The sequence below is a fragment of the Bicyclus anynana genome, chromosome 12 (assembly GCF_947172395.1).
Source record: "Bicyclus anynana chromosome 12, ilBicAnyn1.1, whole genome shotgun sequence".
NCBI classification, from domain to species: Eukaryota; Metazoa; Arthropoda; class Insecta; order Lepidoptera; family Nymphalidae; genus Bicyclus; species Bicyclus anynana.
This window is the reverse complement of record NC_069094.1, coordinates 14,680,761-14,708,308: the sequence shown is the minus strand read 5'-3', so window position 1 is coordinate 14,708,308 and position 27,548 is coordinate 14,680,761. Positions and strand designations below refer to the sequence as shown.

At 38.3% G+C, this 27,548-nt stretch overlaps 3 protein-coding genes across 5 annotated transcripts; 1 reads left to right on the top strand and 2 right to left on the bottom strand.

Moving 5' to 3' along the window:
- Nucleotides 1-89: 89 nt before the first annotated feature.
- Nucleotides 90-3,637, bottom strand: LOC112055049 (uncharacterized). The gene is made up of 4 exons (XM_024095035.2): nt 3,226-3,637; nt 2,112-2,243; nt 1,101-1,305; nt 90-438 (listed from the first exon to the last, which is right to left on the bottom strand). Exons 1-4 carry the CDS (start codon nt 3,437-3,439, stop codon nt 285-287), a joined length of 705 nt encoding a protein of 234 aa, XP_023950803.2. The 5' UTR covers nt 3,440-3,637; the 3' UTR covers nt 90-284.
- A 496-nt stretch (nt 3,638-4,133) lies between these two features.
- Nucleotides 4,134-22,895, top strand: LOC112055048 (set1/Ash2 histone methyltransferase complex subunit ASH2). 3 transcript variants are annotated; one of them, XM_052884581.1, is made up of 11 exons: nt 4,134-4,440; nt 4,527-4,705; nt 5,234-5,381; nt 6,903-7,099; nt 14,948-15,159; nt 16,574-16,751; nt 17,649-17,805; nt 18,704-18,827; nt 19,327-19,476; nt 19,924-20,028; nt 20,497-22,895. In XM_052884581.1, the coding sequence occupies exons 1-11, from the start codon at nt 4,310-4,312 to the stop codon at nt 20,599-20,601; spliced, it is 1,686 nt and encodes a 561-aa protein (XP_052740541.1). In that variant the 5' UTR covers nt 4,134-4,309; the 3' UTR covers nt 20,602-22,895. The 3 variants fall into 3 exon arrangements, with proteins under 3 accessions (XP_052740541.1, XP_023950802.1, XP_023950800.2); XM_024095034.2 differs by lacking the exons at nt 4,134-4,440; nt 4,527-4,705; nt 5,234-5,381; nt 6,903-7,099 and adding an exon at nt 9,968-10,105; XM_024095032.2 differs by lacking the exons at nt 4,134-4,440; nt 4,527-4,705; nt 5,234-5,381; nt 6,903-7,099 and adding an exon at nt 10,313-10,334.
- LOC112053584 (bolA-like protein DDB_G0274169) lies at nt 22,890-25,599 on the bottom strand. Its single transcript, XM_024093046.2, has 3 exons — nt 25,439-25,599; nt 25,157-25,353; nt 22,890-23,943 (listed from the first exon to the last, which is right to left on the bottom strand). Exons 1-3 carry the CDS (start codon nt 25,458-25,460, stop codon nt 23,794-23,796), a joined length of 369 nt encoding a protein of 122 aa, XP_023948814.2. The 5' UTR covers nt 25,461-25,599; the 3' UTR covers nt 22,890-23,793.
- Nucleotides 25,600-27,548: the final 1,949 nt, after the last annotated feature.

Sequence of the window (27,548 nt, the reverse complement as noted above, 5' to 3'; positions counted from 1 at the left end):
AATTCACATAAGGATAGTTCACTCAGTTTAGCGTTCCGATATGATGCTGCATAAAAAATTACAGAAAAATGATAAAAAAAAGACAAATGTCAGCAATAATATCGTTTATAATAATCAAAGTTATATCTAAATTCAATTAATGAAAATAAATAGGCGGGTTTTTAAAATTCATCAAAGCACATAGAAGCATAGTCAGTCAAACTTCCAGCCTCTATAAAATGGAGTAGATCTGGATATCCAGATCTACTCCATTTTATAAACAGGCAATATTGCAAAGTGATGCTTTATAAATCACTAGCAATGATGTCTTTATAGTTCTTAATCCTCTGTTCAGTGTCGCGAAGGTTGTCTTTGATGTCCTTGTGTATTTCACTGTAGGCCTTAATTGACTGGTTGGTCTCCGTGAAGATGTTGCACAAAATACGTAGGTGGAGTATCCTGGGAAAGTAACATACAATATCAGCTAATATTATAAGTAAATGTGAGTTTATTTGCTTGCTTATACCACTAAACCAATTTTATTTTTCACAGATGCAAATTTACATTATCGGCGAGTAACAGAGGCTATATTTTCTGTATTCCCATGGAACTGAAACTATGTGGGTGAAAATCTGATAGTCTATAATCTATATTAGTGTTATAAAGAGGAAAGACTAAACTGTTTGTTTGAACATAAAGAACTAAAATGGTAAAGTTTGTGACTTTGTGGTATTGTAGGGGGTAATCCACTGAACCTAACTAAAATTCAATTAAATGAATACTATTATATTAATTTCAATTTATACATATTTATATAGTATTGGAAATTAATTTCATAACAAAACAATATAATATATATATATAATATATATATATTATATTGTTTTGTATAATATATATATATTATATATATATATTATATATATAATGTCTATAACTTGGCAACTACGTTTGTAACACGCCCGACGTTGCGCGCGGGCCGGGGGGCATGTAGCGGTGAAAGAAAAACCCATAACTGATGCGAACACTTTCCCCCTGTCGCTCGCATATCATGGGAGTGTTATCAATGAACTTGTCAGACTATAATCATAGATTGCTTGGAACAACTGTGCAATGCTTACTTGGATTTTAATTCCAAAATTCTAGTTTTCATGGTTATCAGTTCATTAGTCTGAGTGCTGAAACTGGAGACCTCATGCAGCCGGTGGTTGAGCCACTCCATCATCAGCTCAACCTTCTCATTCTCTTGTTGCCTCAATGTGTCCAATTTATCATCTAAACTCTCCTGTAGTTCTTTGATTTCTTCATTCCTAGATTTTTTGTGACCTGCAATTTTAAAGGAAGAATCTTATTATAAGCAGCTAAAGTTTCTGTTTGTCGCTGATAACTTATTGGTTGCTTGTATGACTAGCCAGCCATTATTGCTAGTATTCTATAACTACTTAGTTGGCAAGTATCATTGTTATTTTGAGTCTGTTTTAGTCCTGTGAACAGCATATGTGCTTTCAGATCACAAAGTCTTGGCTTCAAATTCTGGGTTTGACTGTGAATTATTTGGCTTTCTTACACAAAGTTTTTCCAAGGATGGGAATGGTGTTACAGCCCTGTGCCTTGAAGGCATATTAGGTTGCCAGTCCTAGTCTTTGTTATTAGCATCTGATAGTCTGGCCGATCAGAAATTGCATTTCTGACACCTGTCAACGTCAATGTAAAAGAGATATTTAAATATCTTCTATTATCCTTATTTATGAATTATAACATTAAAAATAATTATGCTAACTTACAATAAACATATTAAGTGCTAAAATTATTAACAATTAATTAATTAATTAATATAAAAAGGTGTCAATGACACCCTTTTTTTTAACTAAAATGCAATCTCTGAGCAGTCAGACTATAACTACAATATTGGACATTATTACTGTAAGCCAAGTTGCATCAAAGCATGGTTAATCAAAGTTCCATATTTCCTCTTCTATAAAGAAAAGGCCTGGCACCATAATTCCAAGCATAATAATCATAAGGTTACATGGCTAAGGGCGGAAACAGCCCAGAAGAAAGAAAAAGAAGAAGAAGAACCATAAGGTTGACAATGATGTTATTTTCATTACGTGACATTACTTAACAATTACCTGAATTTTGTTTCAAATGATCTAATTCTTTAGTGAATAATGGTAACTTTTCTTGAATCTTCTCCACTATGGCCTGGTTCAGTTCAGCCTGTTCATCAAATGTCAGTTCAGCTGCCTGTTGCTGGATGAACCCTGGAAAATTATGTTATAGAATTATATATAATGCCTTCATTACACAGAATAAAACAAGGTTGTTCGCTGCATTTTCACACTGATCTTGTATAGGTACTATGCAATGCATTTTACTGCAGTTTTTAACAATAGATAAATTTATGAATGTTATATGTGTATTATACAAAATATCATGGTTCAGGAAACCCTAAAACATGGGCAAAGTCACAGGCATCTGATATGTAGTTTATTATATTTGTATCAGAATAACAAAGAAACCCACTGCACCTTTTCAACATGGCTTACCACAGTAAATATTATTATTATATTACTTACTAAGCTGCTTTTGCTGATACATTTATACAAACATTTCTTGACCACTTTTTTGTTTTTATTTTGTATCTTTGCAGTTTTCACAACCTCAGGCAATTTATTTCACAACTTAATGACCTTATTTTTGAGTTTGTTTGAAATCATTGTTAGGGCAAATATGACAGAAGTTGGATCCTTTGATTTCTTATAGGGCTCCCGCACAAGGCCCACGGGCCACAATCACAAAACGCAGCTACCATAGTTGTCATACATTTTATATGGACCGCACACTGTGGCCGCCACATACTACAATCGCTTGCTTCTTGTGGCCCACACGGGCCACTAAATGCCGACACAAAACGCCGCAACACGCCACTCGCGCGTTTATGATACTGCATCTATGGGTTGAAAAAGTAGCAGCCACCGACCACAAATGTCGACCACTGGCCACAAGTGGTCGCGTGCTGCAGCTACTTATGTGGCCCTTCTTGCTTATTATAGCGGCGTTTGTGGCTGTCGCGTGTGGCCCGTGTGCGGCGACACTCAGTGTTGAGTCTGGCCCCATTAAAGTACAGTGTAAACTGTAAAGCGTTGCTTTGATTGACTTTATCCTCTGAAAAACACCAGGTTACCGAAGTCCTGCTAAACCTAAATCCAACAATGACTTTTTAAAATCTAAAGCATTTCTTACCCAAGACAGTGGTAGTGCTTTCATCAGAAGTGACGATTTTATGGAAGTTAGCATGATGAGTTAAATCACAGTCTGCGATTATTCTGTTAACTTTTCCAATCAACTTTTGGGACAACTTATTTGGCTCGCTGCAAATCTCCTTTACAATATCCAGAAGGATACTTTCCTGGACTGTCTTGTTTTCTGGTAATATTTCACAGTTTGAGGAAGTCATATTATTTTACTTGTATTATAGATGTACAATAATAAACCAACAGTTTAGCACGAAATTATTTCTGAACTCAATTCAATTCAATATACACAAATTCACAACCACTTCACAACATTAACAAATGTGGATAAAATAAAAGAACCAACAAGAACAAGATAAAATTTAAATTTTAAAATTCAAATACAACAAAAAACGGTCTTGATATTGATTGTCATCACAAACGTCAAATGATTGTCATTACTCATTTGTCATCTTGTCATAAGCCCGTAGACAGAGAAAGTAACCACGGACCTGACAACTGACTCATAAAAAGTTATAGAATGATGTCTATGGTTGCCTAAAGTATTGTCAGCCTATTGGATGATGTAATTTGCTAATGGGGATAATTTCGCACCTTGATCGGATCCGTTCGACAGCAAATTAATTCCATATGGTCAAATTGACAGTAATTTTCCTAAGGATTTGACATGACATATATTTCTTTAAATGGAGCTGTCAAACGGATCTCGATCAAGTTAAGCGATACGCAATTATTTACCCCCACCAATTTGTTCTCCTTGTGGATGCGTAATATCTAATTCAATTACTCAATATTAAGAATGTGAGTTTAAAAAACAAATGTTATATGGGGAATTTTTGCTTTGAGTTATGATTTTAGGATTTTTAGGAGCTTTTCTGTGAGTTGGTAACACTGAAATCAACTTGCTTTTTGTGGGTAAATGTCATCGCGTCTTTGTGATCGTAAATCGTAATTTTCGCAATCTTTTTCTTGAATCGTGTTATTTATTTTGCTGGAGGAGGAACTAATTATAAGATAACATAATGTTTATTTCTTAAAACGCTATTGCGTAGAGTTAAAAGTTCTGTTTACATATGGAATCAGCAAGGAAAAGTGTTGAAATGGATATTGCCTCCAATAGTCAGACGGAATCTCAAAAAGCGGGGGAAAATGCCGACAAAAATAAAAACAAACAAGTGAGCGAGTCACAGGGGCATTGTTATTGGTATATAACGCTTAATTTTTTTTTTATTAAATTAGTTTTTTTTTTGTATTAATTATATTTAAAATGTGATTGTTTTTTTTCACCAGTGGCAAAGATCGGAATCTCAATATTGTAGAATTATTATGTGCTTCGTGCAATAGATGGTACCATGAGTCGTGTATTGGTTACCAGTTGGGCAAACTGGTGCCTTTCATGACCAATTATCTTTTCATATGCAAGAACTGTTCACAAACCGGTTTAGAGACATATAAGAAGAACCAAGCTAGTAAGTATAGTACCTTATTATCAATATAGTGCTTTAGTAGAAGTGGAAGATTTATGTTAGGGTTAATTTACAAGTGCTGCTCTTAACAACCCATATACTGCTCACTGCTGAGCTCGAGTCTCCTCTCAGAATGAGAGGGGTTAGGCCAATAGTCCACCACGCTGGCCCAATGCGGATTGGCAGACTTCACACACACAGAGAATTAAGAAATTCATTTCCGTTAGTTTTACTTCACCGTTTGAGACACATCAAATTTAATTTCTTAAAATACACACAACTGAAAAGTTGGAGGTGCATGCCCCGGGCCCCATTCGAACCCACACCCTCCGGAATTGAAGGCAGAGGTCATATCCACTTGGTTATCACATCTATCATGTAGTGCTTACCCTAGTTAAAAATCTAGTGCACACTAGCAGTATAAAGATATAGTAAGAGTTGCTCTTAGCTTAGTAGTAAGAACTTCTCCACTGCTCAATTCCATACATCCAGACTGGCAAAATTTAATTGAATGTGACCGATTTGTTGCAGCATTCCCTCAAATGTGTCTCACTGCCATTGCAAACTTGAAACAGGAAAGTTCCAAGGACGGCAGCACCAAGACCATGTTTAGCAAGGATAGAGACATCATCCCCTACATAGACCAGTACTGGGAAGCTATGACTACTATGCCTCGAAGGTAAATTACATTTTTTGATTGAAAAAATTTATTAGTTATATTTAAAAAATAAAATAAAACAAAAAATAGCCTTTATTCTCTGACTTGGAAATACTACAAAGATTTCAGAATAAAGTTTTAAAAACCATCACAAATTCTCCATGGTTCACTAAGATATCGGAACTACATGAGTATCTTGACATAAAAACAGTAAAAGAAGAAGTTGAACTCAGATCAATGTGCTATAAAAATCGCATAAACACCCATGAAAACAAACTTGCTACTGCCCTCGGTCATCCAATAGATGTTAGAAGGCTAAAGCGCGCCTACATATGGGATCTCATGTAAAAAAAAAATCAAAATAATAAGAATGTACAAATGAAATACAAAAATTAACAAATAAAATAAATTAGCATAGCCTTCAATGGAAGGTCAGCTACACATGCCATGTAGTACCCACAAGCAATTTGCTTAAAGCTGTTGCAGCTGATTGCACAATAGTAATGAATTTAAAAAAAAAAATCTCTGACTGTTGATTACACATATTATACCTAATACTATTTCTTAGTTTCTATTACACCAGAGCAGTCCAGTTGTCCTTCGACATAGGCCTCCTCCAAACTTTGCCACTCTGCTGGGTCTCTAACTTTTCTTCACCATCCTTTCATCAGATTCTCTTCCCAACTTTTGTGTGGTCGTCCTTGCCTTCTTTTTCCATCTTTGGGGTACCATTATATGACCTATTTGGACCATTTTTTTTTGTGGATGTTACAACATGTTTTTACCTTTTTAAAAATGTCTGTTACACCAGTGGCTATTAAGATTTTCTGTAAACTCCACTTGTCCATTAACTTTATGTGCAACATGTTACTTTCCATCCCATGATCCCATATTATTTTTAAACAACATATTATTATTATAGTGTATCCCTATAGAGTAAGAGCCTGAGATGGAATACCTAAAATTTAACAAAAGCAATACTATAGTCTGGTAAGTTTGTTGATAACACTCGCAAGATATGCGGGCGACGGATGGAAAGACTGCGCAGTTGTGAAATCGTGCGTGCAGGGAATTGACGTGCATCAGTCGTGGGTTTTTCTTTCATTGATACATGCCCCCTCCGCCCCGCGCGCAACATCGGGGGTGTTACGAACGAAGTTGCCAAGCTATAAGAATTTTGAAGTATATGGAGAAATTCAAAGAAATAATAGTTTGCCCAGGCTGTCCAAAAATTAAAGCATATTTAACAATTTTATTTAAATACCAAAAGAATTTTATTCAACTATTACGGGGCCCTTACTCACGCAGCCGCTTCACAGTTTGGATCGTGCCGCGATGCGTGATATATAACAACACAGTTTTATCTTTTCCCTAAACAAATCTAGTGAATTGAACAAATCCTTGAACTGGTTTAGGGTAATAACTGTGAAAGTGTGAAACTTCACAGATTTTGAAAGAAGTGAAATTATATTGATTATGTTAAATTTGATACGAGTCAACTACCCTATTGAATGTGTTTATTTAATATATCATTTCATTTAGGGTCACCCAATCGTGGTATGCAACAGTCCAGCGAGCGCTGATAAAGGACATTCACGTACTCTTCACATACGAGGAAGACGCAAACCATGGCCCAATGTTTGGACTATTCAACTCTGAGCTGACTTGCATCAAGCCTAACTACGAAGCCATGATCAAGCAAGGGCAACTGAAGGTCACTGATATGGGGATAGCTACTGGTAAGTTCAGTATAATTGAAATTTTAAATTAAAAAGCAATGAAAATGGTGTGTCCACCACTACAATAATCTACCAAACGGTTATTTTTTATTACTTTATGCATTATTTGATAATAACACTAGCGGATGCCCGCGACTTCGTCCGCGTGAAACTCGATGTAAACTTTCAACTACCCCTACCCTACCTGTACCTCTACCCTTACCCTACCCTACCTTCTATAAATTTGATTTTCTCGAAAAAACAAAAGATCATCAGTGACAAATGGGACGCTTTGCTTTATATGTATGTCAGTAAAAATAATAAACAACTCTAAATTAAGGAGATTAAGTTCTCTTTTCAAATACCCAAAAATAACAGTCAACTATTCTGACATAATTAGGATAACATAATTATTACCAATTATTAATAATGCCGTTCCCGTAGGAATATGGCCTATAGTATAATATATAGCCTATAGCTTTCCTCGATAAATGGGTTATCTAACACTGAAAGAATTTTTCAAATCTGACCAGTAGTTCCTGAGATTAGCGCGTTCAATCAAACAAACAAACAAACTCTTCAGCTTTATAATATTAGTATAGATTGTAATTAAAGCCGTTTCTGAAAGAACCACGGGAAAGAACTGTCTGAAAATCCTAAAACTTCGTGATTAAATCGCGGTTTGAGTTAATGCATCACTGTGTTAGCACCGCCTTCAAAGAGTGCAGAAGGTAGCACATACGATGTTATTTTACGCTTTTTAGTTTATTTTGGTGATTTTTTTGTTAAAAAAAAATAATTTTGTTACAGATATGGAAATTAGCTTTTAGCGCTGTTTTGTTTAATTTTTTTGGTTTTAGTATCCTAGCATACGAGTAAGTAACGAACGTGTCACAGTACAGGCAATTTTGTTATTTTCATCTTAACAAAAAATTACTGAACCGATTTTCATGAAAAATAAATGGGACCAATCTGGAAGTAGGTTACGCTTTCAAATAAAAAAAATGGTTAAGAAATTACGAAGTTATGAGGTAACAAGTATATAAAAAATGCGTAAAATTGAGAACCTCCTCCTTTTTTTAAGTAAGTTAAAAATAATGCGTTATTTATAATAGGCCTCCAAAAGTGACATAGAGTAAGTGCGTGGACCATAAAATTTTATAGCGAAGATTTAGTTACTAATACTACGAGTAGGTAGGTATGTTAAGAGTATCAATGTCATTCTGAGACCAATTATTATATAGGACCTGCCTCGCTAAACGTTACTTTTCTGTCAAAGTATATGATCAACGATCTAATGCGATTATAAAAACTGTCTCTATGGAATCGATGTTAAATAGTTGTAATCGTGTTCGTCGTTTAAAGAGCTCCGTAAAAATACCTTTTTGTGTAATTGAATTGTGTAAAAAACGGGCAATAACTTCTAGTTTAGTAGAAGATATATACCAAATCGAAGCTCGTTTTCTTCAGAAAATGACAGACAATTTTGTTCGTGACTATGAGTGCGATACAGGTCCTTCTATAATTGGTCTGAGATGTCATCCCACGCTACTATCTCAAACATAATGCGTTATTAATATCTATTATTCATTTTGTTTGTTATCACTATCTCAAACATTCGTAGGTACATCGGGAAGAAGTTTTTACTGTTAGCAGATAACATGGGGTTTTGTGAAAATGACGTCGGAAAATGTATTAGTTACCATCGATTTAATAGTAATGTTACCTACCGAAAGACGTTAGCTACTACGAGTATGTTATATAACCAGTGATGTACAAGATACCCCATACAAAGTATCTGAAATACAAGATGCAAGATACTTTAAAAAAGCTTTTCAATCAAAATACTAGATACAAAATACCTATTTTCAAATACTTTTTAAAGATAAAATACTTTTGTAATTTTAATAATTTTTGTAATTTTAAGTTAATTGGACTAGTGTACCAATTTTAAAAATATTTCACCTATAGAAAGCTACATTATCAGCGAGCTATTATTGAACTTAAGTATATTTGTTAGATTAGAGAATTTTCACGATATTGTCGGTAACAAAAATTTGGTTCCCGGCTTTTTTTTTTGAAATATCAACTAAATTTTAAAACGACGCGCTGCGTCCAGTTGTGTTCGGAGAGAAAAATTGCAAAGTTTATTTTAGTAAAAATATCTTGGGGAATAAAGTATCTTCAAAATACTAGGAAAATGTATCTAAATATAAGATACAAAATAAAAAAAGTATTTCAAATACAAGATGTAAATACGTATTTTGTATCTTGTTTTTCAGATACCTTTATCTAAAATAAGTCACATCTCTGGTTATAACCACCATCAATGTGGTACAAACAATGGTAGTCAGGAAAAGATCTAATTAGTAATAAAAAAAAATTCTTACACAAATATGTAATGCACACAAAATTGTGTGCGTTTAGTGGAGTAGCTAAATTCAGATCACTTTTTACATAGATTTTGTAGGCACGTAACATATCTGTAGTGTACAATATCATTGGCTATACCACAGTGGCTAAATGCGCATGAATTAGGTTACACATACCACGCCGATCTCAAACGTTCATACATCGGGAAGAAGTATACCAAGGAGTTAGCAAATAAAATCGGGAAAAAATGCTTACTCAGTGGAGTATCTAAATTCAGATCACTTTTTACATAGATTTTGTAGGCATGTAACATATCTGTAGTGTGCAATATCGTTGGCAAACATAGTAGCCAAATGCGCATGAATTAGGTTACACATACCACGCCGATCTCAAACGTTCATACATCGGGAAGAAGTAACTAGTTAGCAGATAATATCGGGTTCCATTAAAAACGGCGTAAGTACACGCGCTGTGACGCGAATTCTACACTCAATAATGACATTGTTCTGTATACGGTGGTGTTTGTAAACAGAGTCGTCACGCACACACTCTACCGGCCACGTAGAGGAGTTACTCCGACTTTAACTCTCACATAGGCACGTTGCGATTTCTCTATCGATTCCACATTATTTACAACCTTGAACTTCATGGCTGGTGAGTTTTGGAAAACACTTTTTTTTTTCTCCTCGTTGTTATTATCAATTGTTCTGTGTATGCATGTGTCTTTATCGCGGTCACAGGAAAACTATGGGTAGATGTTTCCGATAGATTGGTTCGCAGCGCATTATGTTGTATTTGGGACGTCGACCAATACGTTATCTTATCAATACACTAAGAATTTGTATACGTTCAAAGCCACTAGTGTGTTTACTAGACATGGATGGTGAGTATACTTTTTCTTTTTTTTTTAAAAATAAAAATATTTATTCTGTATGATACAATGTAATGATATTTTTGTACGGAGCGAGCGATTTACTAGATTTAATTTAATTGCCCCGTGAATGTATAATGTATGCAAATTGCGAACTGTGTAACTGGCTTACGGTTATGTGTTTAACAGTAGTTCATTATCAATGGATGCTATCGCTAATTGGCATTGATAGATTGTAATTTTTAGTATGTGATTAACATTTCTTTTTGTATTGTAAAAATCAGCTTTTTCTAGCTACATAACCTATTTCCGGGAATTTTTACTCTTACCTTTATAATTATGAGTATATCGGCCTATATTTTATTGTACCTACCTACCAATATTATAGCCTTTAGTATAGAGACATTAATTTCTACAACACGCTGTAACTACTATACTTTAATAGATTAATTGTGTCTATTGATGTGGTAATTATAATCCGTGCTATACAAAAATTTGGTTTCTAAGTATATAAGTGTAAAAATGTAGGTAAATGCTAATTAATTTACATTGTAAGCGAATAAATGATTACGTAAACGACTTGGCTAGATATCGACCTCACAATAACAGCCAAATAGGGAACGAACTACTGCTTGTTCACTGCGTAGTCTAGTCAATTTCACTGTAATAACACATTGCTATAAGTGTACATGTACTTAGAGTCTAGAGATCTCCTTTTTGCGTCTAAAAATATATCGTGAAATGCAATGAAAACTTTTTCAGTAGATGTTATTAAGGCCTTTTTCACTGGCCGACACGATAATGGCGTTGTCATTTTTATTGATCTGGTAATACGTAAACAGTTTTCTATTGATACAGAATGTACACGGTTGTCTCAGTGCAACTAGATATTAGGTACTACAAATTGCGACGTAGTGTCATCAAAAGCCTAGATAACGCAAAACTTCAAACAACTCTTTAAAGTTACATTGTCTATTGTGATAAGTCTAGACACGTTTTTAATACGGGAACATATAGTGTAGTGATGTACATGCGGCATCTAACCACTCCAATAAGAATCATAATATCTCCAGTTCACTAGGTCATCCAGGACAATACCCTGCGATGTGTGGCATAACCCAGAAAATGGCCCCGGCTCAGCATAATGCTACGTGACCATTTGAATTAGGACACGTAACGCTGATTTTCAGCTGGAACCACAAATCAGGTAACGCCACGAAGATAATAGCAATACACTAGCCGCACCCCATTGAATCGTTCGATGCAATCAAAGATGTGTCTTAATGACCTAGTTGTATATCTAATCTCTGTGTAAAATATATGTGCATTATTATATAATGATTTATTTATTTTGCTATCATCCGCGAAAATTCGGCGAACCCATGCGACGGATGATAGCAAAATAAATAAATCATTATATAATCATGATGAACTTCCGCAAAGTAACGCCTGCTTCTATCCAATATTTATATGTGCAGACTTACATAAATAGTTATAGTCATACATAATAATCTATCTATACTAAAGCCATACTCGAAGAGTACTGTTTACTAACAAACAAATTAGAAATGAGGGTAGAAAACGGATGTCATTTCATAACTTTTTCATTTAAAATTATGTATTGTTTTCTTATAAAATATTATTCTAAATATAAGAACTATATCTAATTGTTTTAAGCTTATTAATCAAATTTATTTTCATTAATTTAAGAACAAGTTAATTATAATTATTGTTAGGTGTGAAATGACTAGCGATTTATACCCTCATTTTTAATTTGTTTGTTGGTAAACAGTATTCGTCGAGTATGGCTTTAGTATAGTGTAGGTAGACAGATTATTATGTATGACTAACTATCATTATAGGTTAGCAACACGATCGACCAACGCGCTAAGATCCTAAGCTGATCCCTATATGATACGGTCCACCACCATAATGATGAAAGTTCAACGTAAATTGATTCAAAGATTTCGATTTTTACTCTCGTATTATGAGTACATTGGACAGTGAGAAAGAGCCTTAACAGTAACCTTTTATAGGTTTCTTTTGCTATAGCAGAGAATGGTTGTTGTTCATAAAATGCATAGTCAACTATTTATAGAAGACTAGCTGACCGGTGAAATTCGTGTTACCTAATAAGACGAACGTTCTTATACAAAATTCCCAATATTGATTTTTCTTTTGCTTTAGCATTTCCCTACATCTCAGACCAATTATAGAAGGACCTGTATCGCATTCATAGTAACGAACAAAATTGTCTGTCATTTTCTGAGGAAAATGAGCTTAGATTTTGTATATATCTTATACTAAACTACAAGTTTTTGCCCGTTTTTTACACAATTCAATTACACAAAAAGGTATTTTTACGGAGCTCTTTAACCAACGAACACGATTACAACTATTTAACATCGATACTATAGAGACAGTTTTTATAATCGCATTAGATCGTTCATCATATACTTTGACAGAAAAGTAATGTCTAGCGAGGCAGGTCCTCTACAATAATTGGTCTGAGCCCTACATATATTACAAAAACAAAAATCATCAAGTCAAGTGCGTGTCTGGCCACAGTACATGGTTCTTCTTCTTTAATTTAATGGCTTTTGTTTATGCCAAGACAGCACAATTTACTTTGCCAATGTCCCGTAGTTTGGAGAAAACAACAGTGGAGGAAATTGGAGGTTGACAGGTTAAATTAATTTATCAGTTTATCTATGATACAATACTTGGATTAATTTGTTAGCTAACATCTACAACAACACAAAAAGGAATACTTATAGTACATAAATATATATAATATCTAATGCTTATAAGCCAACAGTATAATGGTTCAGTAGTTATACTAAATATGTCTGTCTATCGTCTTTGATGGTTTTTGATTGGTCAACAATTTTTTAATGACTAGAGTGTAATAACTATATTTTTAATTTCATTATATTTATATTAGTTTATAACTTCTTTTTTTTCACGTATCCATATACAAGCAAAGAGGGGAAGCGACACTTGAAATTTATATTATAAACCCACACAAACGAATCCCTAATTCGAAATGGAGTCAAATTAAAAAAAAATTGTAATAACAAAATCAAATATAGTACCCACGCTACAGACTTTCAATTTAAACTTTAAAGTTTTATTTTATCGATATTTCTAATAAAATCAATAGAAATAACTGTAGTGACCGTCCGTGCAGTTTAAAATACTCATATTTTTCCGTAACTTGTAAAAAAGTTGGTTAAAAAAATAGACTGATCATGTGTGCAACGAACTGGCCGAAAACATTATGAACGTAACATATGTAACCTTATCGAATCCTTGCAGTTCTTGCAATTTCTATTTAAAAAATGTGATCGAAACGTCACTATATAATAAATCAGCAATTTCAAACTAACAAATAAGTGAAAAAAAATAGAGAAATTCCATTACTTATAAGAAGAGATTAATAATATAGTTTCTGATAAAACAATTTTTGGTATCAGGAGTACCATGATCAACGCTTTTCATTATTCATCGAGGTTTAAATGCCCTTACAGTATGTGTTTTTACTTTCCCCTATGTTCCTAGATTTTTTATTTACTTTAAAACCGGTCATGTACCTATATAACTATGCAATGCACCACCCAGTGACGCATTTACCAGCAGGCTAAGTAATGTACTTTACATGTAGGTACTATGTACCTACCTACTCGTACTTATAGCCTACTGGCGGCAAAGTAAATGCGCCATTGGCACCATTTATGCACTGCGTTCGAGCTGAACAAATACTTCTCCGTGAAAATACGTTCCGGACTAGTCATACCTAATATTTGTATGGTAGCTTACCCTCGGTCTTCTAACATCCGATTTCTCTCCATGATCCATGATAATACTTCGGATATGCCTCGTATGTTGATATGCCAAAATGTGCCGTCAATAGCATAATAGCTTTTTGTGTCTAAGACAGGATTAGCGCGTACAAGCAATTCGAATTCAGTAATGTATTGCACCTTCCCGCTCTTTCTTTGCAAGTCCTCTCGTCAGGAGTTGCCTAGTAGAGATTTTTTATAGCAATAAGTTGTAAGCCTTTGTGGTTTTGTATCACGAGTTCCTAGTTTCGAGTCCTAAATCAGGCTAGGTAATACTGTATTGTTATCGTATTAGAAGTATTAAAGCCTTAGAAGAAGTAAAGAGCTATCTCATCTGTACATCACGACTGCTCTAATCCTTGCAGCGTCGCGTCGCCGACCGGCTGTTTGACCAAACTTTTCAGGAGTGTAGACCACGTACCAGCAAACGCTTTGTAGGTCGTCCTCCAGCCAGATGGTCCGACGACATTAAGAAGGCAGTGGGAATTGATTGGATGACGAAGGCGGAGGATCTTGTGTGATCGAGGCTCGCTCTCGGAAAGGCCTATGTCCAACAGTGGACGGATACAGGCTGATGATGAAAATATTTGTTATGTTTTAAATGTGACTCCTACTATAATATTCTTTACTCCTCCAACGAGTCGTAAAGATTGATGTGGAGAGGGTACGACAATAGCCCAGCTATTCAATCCATGGCCTTTCGGTGTTGTGTCGGACCACTTAACCGTGTAACTATAGATGAATGTAACTGTATTTTACCTGTATTTATTGTATTTGTTCTAGTCCCACTAGGCGGAAACGTGAAAGGGCGCCAAGGCAAGCGGCGCCCAGCGGTGGGCGTTGAGACGAGCGCCCCCGTGGGCAAGAAGGGGCGCTCAGCGGACGTGGGCGCGCTCAAGTTACCCTCGCACGGCTACCCGACCGAGCACCCCTTCAACAAGGACGGGTACCGGTACATACTGGCTGAACCCGACCCTCATGCACCATTTCGACAGGTAATTTACATCAACATTATTATACTGTTTATTTCTCAATTTTCTTACTACTCCTAGTTGTATGTTTATCTACCTGGCGGTTCTCCTAATGGTATTTACTCTAGGCTCGTCATTTAGTAAAAAATATGTTTTTGACTGAATATTTTAGACTAGCTGACGCCGCGTGGTTTCACCCGCGTGGTTCTCGTTCCCGTAGGAGTAAAGGGATAATTTATAGCCTATAGCCTTCCTCGATAAATAGACTATTTAACACTGAAAGATTTTTTCAAATCGGACCAGTAGTTCCTGAGATTAGCGCGTTCAATCAAGAAAACAAACAAACTCTTCAGCTTTATAATATTAGTATAGATATTCCACTATGTTTTTCTGCTTGTCTACTTCTCTACTTTACAGGCTGGTCAGAGGTCAGAGCTCAACATTCCAGGACCATTGAAGACATCCTTGTCTAATATACAACTCATTTTCAATTTGAAGTTAGAAAAGATGTTTGATTTAATTTAATACAGCTGAACAGATTTGAGTATAATTCCACGGAATTTTCAAGATCACTGCTAAGCTAATTTGACTTTCAAGTTGCTCTTCGCTTAGCTTGTGAACATTTTGAGAACTTAAATCCGCGTATACGTACCGTATATCGAGTTGCCGTTCGATACGGACGCTTAGGTACTGCTAGCCGGCCGCTCTCTTACATAATTTCATATGGTCCGAGAGCTGGTGGATATTTTTGAGTAGGTATTTAAGTCAAGTTAAAAACTTGGCCAGTACCTCTCCTATACTACCCTAACACAGAACTGGGGCCTGACTGAGGAGTATTAGGAGTATTATTTTTTGCAAGTTGAATTTGCTTCAAATACCTACCCCAAAATGTCCACTAGCTTTCGAACATCCGAAGTGAAGAAGGCCTAGCCCTGGATGTTTGGTCTAAGATCCGGAAATAGAAATGTATAAATAACATAACTTAGCTGTTATCTGGCTACCTTTACTTTTTCAATCCTTTTGGGTAAATTTTATGAACTAGTGTTTTTTAATTACCCATGAGGAAACGAGACTAAATATATAGAAAAAATATACATTTAATACTATCCGGCCGCAATTTAACTAGGCAACCATCATTTATCATTAATACCAAATTTCAGCTGATTCGGTTCAGTAGAGTAACAAACATTCACATCATCAAAATCGTCAGTTTTCGCAAATCTCTGGAAACCATGGATTTTTTCGGGATAAAAAGTACTAGTCTATGTATGTGTTAATCCAAAGTAAAATCTATTTCCATTCCAAATTTCAGCCAAATCGCTTCAGTAGTAGCGGCGTTAAAGAGTAAACACATCCAAACATACATCCAAACATCCATACAAACTTTCGCGTTTATAATATTAGTAGGATGCTGGAGCTCGTATTATTTATTGTCCAGGAGTTTGACGAAAGCAACGAATGGAGCGGCAAGCCCATCCCGGGCTGGCTGTACCGCTCGCTGTGCCCCGGCATAGTGCTGCTGGCGCTGCATGACCGCGCGCCGCAGCTCAAGATCGCGGAGGACCGGCTCGCGGTCACCGGCGAGAAGGGCTACTGCATGGTGCGCGCCACGCACGGTGAGGGCATCTAACGACTTGCCTAATAATAATAATAATAATAACCTTGGATGCACTACACTACGTGTCTGTGCCATTTCTGTTCCGCCAAGTTCCAGAAGTACTAATTCATCATCATTATCAGCTGATGGACGTCCACAGCGGGACATAGGTCTCTTGCATGGACTTCTTAACAAAACGGTCTCGAGCTGCTAGCATACAGCGGCCCCCTGCAACTCGCTCGTTGTCCTCGGTCCACTTAGTCGACCAACACTGCACTTTCCGGTGCGGGTTCGCCATTCCAGCACCTTGGGACCCTATCGACTCTTCGAACTATGTGCCCTGGCACTACAGCTTCGCGACTCGCTGAGCTATGTCAGTGACTTTGGTTCGTCTGCGGATCTCCTCATTTCTGATTCTATCACGCAGAGAAACTCCAAGCATAAATCGCTCCATCGCCCGCTGCGTTAGCCTCGGATTCGTCGGTCGTTAAATGTTGCCAGGTCTAGTCGTCGGCGTTAGCAGCGAAATTTCCCTTGGAGATTCTTGACATTCCTTGTCACAATCGCTACCAAAACCGGGTATAACTGGGCCACCGGGGTTGTTTTGTTTTGGCTGTATCCATAAAGTTTGTGCCCATATAATTACCACGCTGGGCATGTGGGTTTGTCATTCGCAGGGCTGGATTTTTCCGCATTGGACGGTGTGAATGCTGCCCGACACTGGCCTAGGCCATGTATAAAAACCAGCCAATGACAGTTAGGCTGACTGGTAATAGCATTATTATTTTATTAATTAGAAAGTAGAAATTCTCTTCAAACCCTAGAACCCAATTACCAGCGCTATGCCTAACAGATACTTTCAGGAATTTGTGAGATCAAAGAGCGCCAAATTAAAAAAAAATATTTATGGTGTCAGGAGTGTCTCGCGGCACGTGGTACTGGGAGGCGACGGTGGAGGAGATGCCCGAGGGCGCGGCCACGCGGCTGGGCTGGGGGCGGCGCTACGCCAACCTGCAGGCGCCGCTGGGCTACGACAAGTTCGGCTACTCTTGGCGCAGTCGGAAGGGGACCAGGTGACATCTATAGCATTTAGATTTGATTGATTTGAATGAGTTTACGTCACGTTAACAACCCATATGCGACTCACTGTTCACGAGCTCGAGTATCCTCTCAGAATGAGAGGGGTTAGCCCAATAGTCCACCACGCTGGCCCAATGCGGATTGGCAGACTTCACACACGCAGATAATTAAGATAATTCTCTGGTACGCAGGTTTCCTCACGATGTTTTCCTTCACAGATTGAGACACGTGATATTTAATTTCTTAACACAACTGAAAAGTGCCCCGTGCCCCGGTGCATGCTCCGGACCGGATTCGAACCCACACCTTCCGGAATCGGTGGCAGAGGTTATATCCACTGGGCTATCACGGCTCTCTTGATTGAGTTCACGTTTAAATATTCTTTGTATTGCGTATCTTTGTGTAGATATGGCAGCATGTATCGGGCGATGCGTGCTGCCATACCCACAGGAATAGCGAAACTATTTTTTATTTTAAACTACAAGAATAACGTCCTTAGAGAACTGAACTGAAACAATCCCTTTTTCTACAATTCAGCAGGCAGGTCATCCTTATAAAAAAATCAGGTGGGGGTACGGGCTTCAAGGCTATGCCTCCTTGCCCGGGTGCGTCGCGGGGGACCTTGCTCCCCCGGTTCTCTCTTCCAACCCCTCCCGGGGTTGAGGCTTTTTCAGCCTAAGGGAACCTCTAGCGATGTAGTTATACCTGAGGCTATTAGGTGGCGCTTTATTTTTTGTTTTAGAAAGAAGTTTTACTTCGGTCGTGTGGTCTAAAGCACACTTTGCTATTTATTGGTTAAGTTCACAAATTAATGTCCTTTGTTATCCCAAAGGTATATTAATCATTGGATAAAATGTTCCACGTTTGTTGACGAAGGTCCACTGTTGTCAGGTTCCACGAGTCTCGCGGCAAGCACTACAGCGCGGGCTACGGCGAAGGCGACACGCTGGGCTTCCTCGTGGTGCTGCCCGACAGCGCCAGCACCAAGTACACGCCCAACACGTACAAGGACCGGGTGAGATTACTTTTTAAGCATTTTCATAGGTTTTTGTCAGGGGCTTTGAGCGCAGCGACCGAATCAAGAAATTCCGTAACGAAAATAATGGCGGTATTTGCCGGGTGAGATTACTGCAGCTTTGTCCTAGTAACAACTTTACTTTTTTTGGTACCGCTTCGATTGTTGACCCTTGTCATTGCAACTCTTGTATGTACACTTTTATCGAGTGATATTCTTATATACCTTCACCTTGTGTACTTCTGTCATCATCATCATTAATAATCCATATTCGGCTCACTGTTGAGTACGAGTCTCCTTCTCCCTCAGAATGAGAGGGGTTATAGTCCACCACGCTAGCCCAATGCGGATTGGCAGACTTCACACACATAGAAAATTAAGAAAATTCTCAGGTGTGCAAAAACAAAACTTACATGGTACTTCTATAGGAGAAGCATAATATGGTTTAGCAGCAGTGGATCATAAAGTCGAATGATGATGATGACGAAATTCCCCACAGCCGCTGGTGAAGTTCAAGAGCCACCTGTACTACGAGGACAAGGACAACATCCAGGAGTCGCTCAACAACCTGAAGCTGCTGCCCGGGAGCCAGATACTGTACTTCAAGAACGGCGTCTGCCAGGGCGCCGCCTTTACAGACGTCTATCAAGTAAGATATTCAATTCTAATTTGATTTACGTCGCAGAATCACACACACGGACGCACGCACACGCACGCACTCATACACACACACACACACACACGCACGCACGCACGCAGACGCACGCACACACGCGCTCGCACGCACGCACACACATTCGCACGCACACACACGCACGCACGCAGACAAACGCGCTCGCACGCACAAACTCAAACGAACACACGCACGCACACACAACCGTATAATAAGACAGAGGGATAGATTAGGCAAGGTCGGCCTGTATGCCTATTATTATTTTAATTGTTTTAACATAGTTAGCCCGCTTCCATCTTAGACTGCATCACCACTATCAGGTGAGATTGTGATCAGTCAAGGGCTAACTAATAAAACTAAGTAACTAAAAAAGGTCTAACTAAAGAATAAAAAAACCTTCCATAACTAGCTTATGTTCTCCAGGGCTGCTACTACCCGACGGTGTCTCTGCACCGCAACAGCACCGTGAGCGTCAACTTCGGGCCCAACTTCAAGTTCCCGCCGCCCGCCGACTACAACTACCGCCCGGTACGTATGCTAGGTTTTTCAGCTAAGCAGCATTGCTGTGTACGGGTCCAAGGCTGCCAGCCCACCGAAGCGGAGCGAGGCAGCGAAGCCGAGAAACGGAGAAATATTATTGCACGAATCTCCGTTCCTCTTAAGTGACTTGCAAGCTAGTTTAAAAATTCATATGAAACCGGTAAGCAGAGCGGGGAAACTGAGCGGGATTAAATAAATTAGAAACATAGTCTGCAACTCTGCTCCGCAGTCTCGCTCTTCTCCGGTGGACAGACACAGTACGCAACTCCGCTCCGCATTACTCCGTTTCTCCGCTACGCTCCCTCGCTCCGGTTAGTAGGTCAGGCTTTGCTATGGTTACTAAGTGGATCTAAATGACGTCATTTAAAACCCAGTATGGCGTATTCTCAAAAGGTTAATTTTGAGTGACTTTAAAATAATGAAATCATTATAGGAAAATATTTTTAATTTTTTCAGATGTCGGAGAAGGCCGAAGAGGCCATTTGCGAGCAGACGATGGCGGACCTGCTGTTCCTTTCTGAAAACGAGGGCAAACTGCGACTTGACACGTTCAACCTCTGATACAACTAACACCGGCTCGCGTCTGATCTCGTGCGGACTGAGGACAGCGGCCGGTGTTGTGCGCAGAGCGCGCCAGTGTGAGGAGTTACACCCCTGATACAACTGACACCGGCTCGCGTCTGATCTCGTGCGGACTGAGGACAGCGGCCGGTGTTGTGCGCAGAGCGCGCCAGTGTGAGGAGTTACACCCCTGATACAACTGACACCGGCTCGCGTCTGATCTCGTGCGGACTGAGGACAGCGGCCGGTGTTGTGCGCAGAGCGCGCCAGTGTGAGGAGTTACACCCCTGATACAACTGACACCGGCTCGCGTCTGATCTCGTGCGGACTGAGGACAATGGCCGGTGTTGTGCGCAGAGCGCGCCAGTGTGAGGAGTTACACCTCTGATACAACTAACACCGGCTCGCGTCTGATCTCGTGCGGACTGAGGACAGCGGCCGGTGTTGTGCGCAGAGCGCGCCAGTGTGAGGAGTTACACCCCTGATACAACTGACACCGGCTCGCGTCTGATCTCGTGCGGACTGAGGACAGCGGCCGGTGTTGTGCGCAGAGCGCGCCAGTGTGAGGAGTTACACCCCTGATACAACTGACACCGGCTCGCGTCTGATCTCGTGCGGACTGAGGACAGCGGCCGGTGTTGTGCGCAGAGCGCGCCAGTGTGAGGAGTTACACCCCTTATACAACTGACACCGGCTCGCGTCTGATCTCGTGCGGACTGAGGACAATGGCCGGTGTTGTGCGCAGAGCGCGCCAGTGTGAGGAGTTACACCCCTGATACAACTGACACCGGCTCGCGTCTGATCTCGTGCGGACTGAGGACAATGGCCGGTGTTGTGCGCAGAGCGCGCCAGTGTGAGGAGTTACACCCCTGATACAACTGACACCGGCTCGCGTCTGATCTCGTGCGGACTGAAGACAATGGCCGGTGTTGTGCGCAGAGCGCGCCAGTGTGAGGAGTTACACCCATGATACAACTGACACCGGCTCGCGTCTGATCTCGTGCGGACTGAGGACAGCGGCCGGTGTTGTGCGCAGAGCGCGCCAGTGTGAGGAGTTACACCCCTCATACAACTGACACCGGCTCGCGTCTAATCTCGTGCGGACTGAGGACAATGGCCGGTGTTGTGCGCAGAGCGCGCCAGTGTGAGGAGTTACACCCCTGATACAACTGACACCGGCTCGCGTCTGATCTCGTGCGGACTGAGGACAGCGGCCGGTGTTGTGCGCAGAGCGCGCCAGTGTGAGGAGTTACACCCCTCATACAACTGACACCGGCTCGCGTCTGATCTCGTGCGGACTGAGGACAGCGGCCGGTGTTGTGCGCAGAGCGCGCCAGTGTGAGGAGTTACACCCCTGATACAACTGACACCGGCTCGCGTCTGATCTCGTGCGGACTGAGGACAGCGGCCGGGGTTGTGCGCAGAGCGCGCCAGTGTGAGGAGTTACACCCCTGATACAACTGACACCGGCTCGCGTCTGATCTCGTGCGGACTGAGGACAGCGGCCGGTGTTGTGCGCAGAGCGCGCCAGTGTGAGGAGTTACACCCCTGATACAACTGACACCGGCTCGCGTCTGATCTCGTGCGGACTGAGGACAGAGGCCGGTGTTACTTCTGATACAATAATAATAATAAATTAATTAATACTGGCTCGTGCTGTCTTATCTTGTGCGGACTGAGGACATTGACTGGTGTTAAATGAGTGGATTAAAAAAGTAGTTTTAGATTTAGTTATTCATAGGGTTTAACTGACACAGCTAAAGTAAATCATGTGTAGGAAACATAACCTGATATTGCAGATGTATCTAAAAATCTTGTTTTATATAATTATGTACCTGGTGTACATAAAGATGTTCACGTATAAGGATTTTAAGAGAAAGATTATGTATAAGAAAAATAAAATAAATAAGTATTAATAAAGGCCGATACACATTAGTCGCACTCCTGGTTTTGAATAGTCCATGGGAAATACAACAAGTTACACACAGTACATTATACAACTATGTGGGACACAAAATGTACCTCTCATAAAAAAATGGACTATTTCCTTTTTTTTTATGAGACCTAGTGATGATGATTTCTAATTGTGACTACATTTTTATTGAATCTCTGGCATGGGATAGCTGCTTCTTTGCCACCCTTGGGCGTAAGGCGTATTCTTCGTGTTTTATTTTTTATGCAATGTGAAGCTTGTATGTGTCGGTCTTAAAAGATCTAGTATTGTGTTTTACAAGATTTAAAATTATGTGTTGTGTACAGGTAGTGTTAAGTAAATAAAAATATATTCAAACAGATCACAATAGTTTATTTTCAACAGAAACAGCTATTTTAAATAAAACAGACAAGTCGCCAATCAGTTGGGTGAAATGATGTATGGTAAACTTTTTTAAAAGCAACTCTTTTGAAGACATAATAAAATATATTTGTTGTTAGTGTTGCTAAATTTCTATTTAAATTTTTTTTTATTGTAATGACAATAATAGAGATATTTATTAGTAGTTATTACTGCTACATTTAAGAATAACATACTACTATTTCATGGCTGATTGTGCAACATAACGGAGGACATGAGAGATGCAAGCAAATTCAGAAGTGGGATTATTTCATTATAATACAATTTTTTTTACTAGGATAAAAAATAAATGTTAATAGGTAGGTAGCCCTTTATCTATTTACAAAATAAGAGTAAGAACCAGTGGCGTAACTATCAGTGACGTATCTAAGGTGTTTGGGTAGGGCTCTGTGAATAATTGTACAAAATGGAGAATTCCTTCTCTAATATAGGTTGGTTATGAGTCTTCAGGGTAGGCAGTGTATTTTTGCATTATTATACAGTACTGCAACTGCATTATTGAATCAAAAATGGTGCTGTGACTCACTTATGTTCTGAACATTATATCTATGTTCTGAACCAACAATACAAAGGTTTACTTCATTATGTTTTATTTATTTGACTACATAGCGTTTTAATTTGATGAGACACAAAAACCTTCATTACAAATTTTTTTCAGTGTCAGTTCCGCTACCAGTGGTTTTTAACTAGGGTAAGCACAAACAAATTGAACAAATTCAAAAATTCCTTCTTCTATGCAGGATCCTTAAGGTAGGCAATGCCTTTTTTAATCTATGAAATGCAAGCCACTGCTTGCCATCCTGTAGTTACGCCACTGTTAACTTAATAAACTTAACAACTTATTTCCCAAAGCCGCCCCTACAATTTGGACTGCTCTCTATAACTTGGTCACTTGTTTCCCACTGCTGCGGCGTTTTGGCGACAATGGACAAGGCGTGGACACCATTTTGTAACTCTTCCTTCAATAAGTCATTCACCATCCTATGTCTCTGCAATAAAAAAATACCATACCATATATAAAAAAGTATGAAAGTATGGTTACTAATTAAATTAGTCTTATGAGCATACACAGTGAATATTGGTAATTTCAATATATCAGATAACTTTGAAAATAGGCATCTATGTTTTATTTATTTATTGTTGTGTCTTCTTTTAGGAAGTTGCAACAAATTCAATAACAAGAATTATAAATGTAAGTAAAAGTAAATTCTTTGCTAATATACATATAATTGTTATATGCAAAAATGTATTGGTAGAATAGATATTTTATTTTCTAAACAAATAACACTTCAATATTATTAACCTAGCAATTATATGCTTCCTGATTGCTCTGATTACTAGAAACTGTATCATTTTACAAGATTCAGAGAAGCACAATACAAGATTTTAAATGTCAGCGACAACATGCACCTATTTGAAGTCACCTCCTATATCTTTATTTTAAAATACTTTTTGTGATACCAACAGCTTATTTTCAAGCTTTTTGTGCACCTACAGCTGTCAAGCCATCATAAGGATTGCTGCTTTACCATGATTGTGACCATAATTATACATTTTGGAAATATTGGATATCTCTCTCTTCCCATCAATTCAAAGTTAGCAGCTATAAGTAGGAAAGTGGTGTTATATCCCCATGCCATAAACAAACACCAGGTTATTATGATTAACATAAGATAAAACATGACCTAGTCAATAATCTATATATATAAAAATTAATTGGTAAAACTTGAGAATGGCTGAACGGATTTATCCTATCTTGGTTTTGAAAAGTTCATGGAGGTATAGGGAAGGTTTAAAGATGAGAAAAATAAGAATAATTGCAAGAAAAACCATAAAAACAACCCTTTTCTATTTCCCAGACAAATATTTAAGAGTCAAGGGGTAAGGCTAGGGTAGGGTCAGGGTAGGGATAGGAAAAGAAGTGCACATAAGTCAAAGCGAAGGCTTGACCAGGTCTGCTAGTTATTATTATAAACCTAAGTCTTCTAACCCTAATTGGAGTGAAATGATGGCTTCTCACCATTATGGATAGTTTACCCTGTGTTGAGCCATTATAGGCAAATGATAATGATCATTAAGGTATTTTAGAAGGAACTTACTTTTGAACCTTAATAAATAGATTAAAGATTTAGAAACCAGTTGCATAGTTACAGTTACATAATTTTTGGGTTTTTGTTTGACAGGAGTGTATATGGAACTTACCTTGATTAAGGCTAAACCATCGAACTTATCAGATACTACGACGACTTTGAAATGAGTTTCCGCGCCTTTTGGTACATTGTGCATATATGACTCATTTATAACTTCCATATGCTTCGCTTGTAACGCAATCTGTAGTTTATTGCGTATAGAATTAGCTATAACCCCTGTTGTGTTACTCATTTGTCTTGAAAGGATAACTACAAAAAGGGAAATTAATAAAAATGTAGATTAAGGCAATAATCTTAAAATACTAATCACTCACAAGTTAATCGTTTTCGTTACCTGTACGGATAGAGAGCTGCATAAATTAATTTTCTTTAAGCAAACAAAGTATTATAGTCTCTTGTTTTATTATTTAATTTGTGAATTTGTATTTTTCATTTTTGTAATTTTTATTTATTTTGGATCTACTGTCAATGTCAACTGTCAAGCACGGCGGCGGCTTATAGTCTGTCAAGTGTCAGTGTCAAATTGTCAATTAAACATAGTTCGGAAACCGTAGACAGAGAATCAGAAATTAAACTATTGTAGATCCTAGACGAATCTGAAACCAATTAAGAGAAAAAAATGATCCTACAAAGAAGATGGAAACAGATAAATAATAAATATATTAAAGTTACAGCTATTAACATCTTCTTTCATTCTAATAAAATTAAATGTAAGTTTGTTTGATATATTTGTTACGCTTTCACATAATATTTTAAACCAATGAACCGATTAAAAAATTCTTCACCAACGGACTTTTGGATTATCAGCGTAACATATGCTGTATTACATATCTGCGTTCCCACAGAAACATGAATTACGTAGGGCGAATCACTATTGGGAAATTATGTTGAAATTCCAATGACCGGGAATAACAACTTAACCGCTTAAACCCCCGAAACATACGGGAAAATCCATCGACTTTTTAAATTCCAAATTGATAACCACTGAAAACTTCTTTAACGTAAGAAAAATGTAAATTAATCGTGGCTGGACAACAAAATGTTGATATATGTTTTGGTCCAACCACGAATCGAACCTAGGATATAATAATCCGAAGCCGCATAGGCTAACCACTGAACCAACGGAGCTTTTCGATTACGGTGTCCTACAAAATAAAAATGGCTGAAATTCAATCATATCCCGATAAGTACGACAAATCCTTCCGAGCCATAAAACGATATTAAGTTTCCCCAACATTTTTTATCGTGCTTGATGGATTGATTTTCCATTGGATATTTGGTCGGGCTTTGTTTTTCCGATATGTCCCATTCTTTTGATATATCGTCCGATCAAATAATATCCAGATTTATTTTATACTTTGCAATATTTTTTCAGATAGTTTACCACATTTTAAGTAAATAACTAAAAAAAAAGAAACTAAGTACATAAATTATTTTGATAAAATATCTCTATGACGGTATAGGCTGATCTCTGTGATAGGTCAGTTGATATGACCTCTGCATTTTAAGAAATTAAATATCACGTGTCTCAAAAGCTGAAGGTAAAACATCGTTAGGAAACCTTCACACCTGAGAATTTTCTTAATTATCAACATTGAGCCAGTGTGGTGGACTATTTGGCCTAACCCCTCTCATTCTGAGAGGAGACTCGAGCTCAGCAGTGAGCCGAATATGGGTTGATGATGATAGATTGATAACGATACTGCCGAATACTGAATTATTAGAAAGTAAATTAACCAACTTTATTTTGTGTGTAAATATTTTCTTTATAATTAAAAAAAAAATATCTAAATACCTACTCTCAAGACAGAACGGTACGGTTAACGTTACCATTACGTCCAGAATAGAAGCTTTCAGAAACAACTTCTAAAAGCTTCACTGCTTACAGGTAAACTCAAAACAGTAAGAGGGAGCAGTTTATTTACAAGCACAATAAAAACTTGAATATTTCGTTTGGTTAGATCTACTACCAGATATTAATGAACAATGTAATCTGCAAATGCATCTCGATACTCGTATGTATGAGAATATTCAACAGTGGGAACACAAAGTTTGAATATACCGGCACGTCGTTCGCGAATAAAAAAGAATATACGGAATAGGGACCCTGTCACAGACAGCGCGACAACTCAAAGCAAGAAAAGCTTCATTTCATTTGAACTGTAAAACCGATTGCCGACTCCATTCAAGAAGTTAAATCGATTTTTAACCGACTTCGGCGAAGCCAAAAGGAAGGGTTGTGATTTTAGCAGTCTATGTATGTTTGCACGTATGTTTCCCAAGGTGCTGGAATGGCGACCCCGCACCGGAAAGCGAGGTGTTGGTCGACCCTCCACTAGGTGGACCGAGAACATCAAGCGGATCGCAGGAAACCGCTAGATGCTGGCGGCTCGAGATCGTTGCTTGGAGTTCCATGCAAGAGGCCTATGACAGCAGTGGACGTC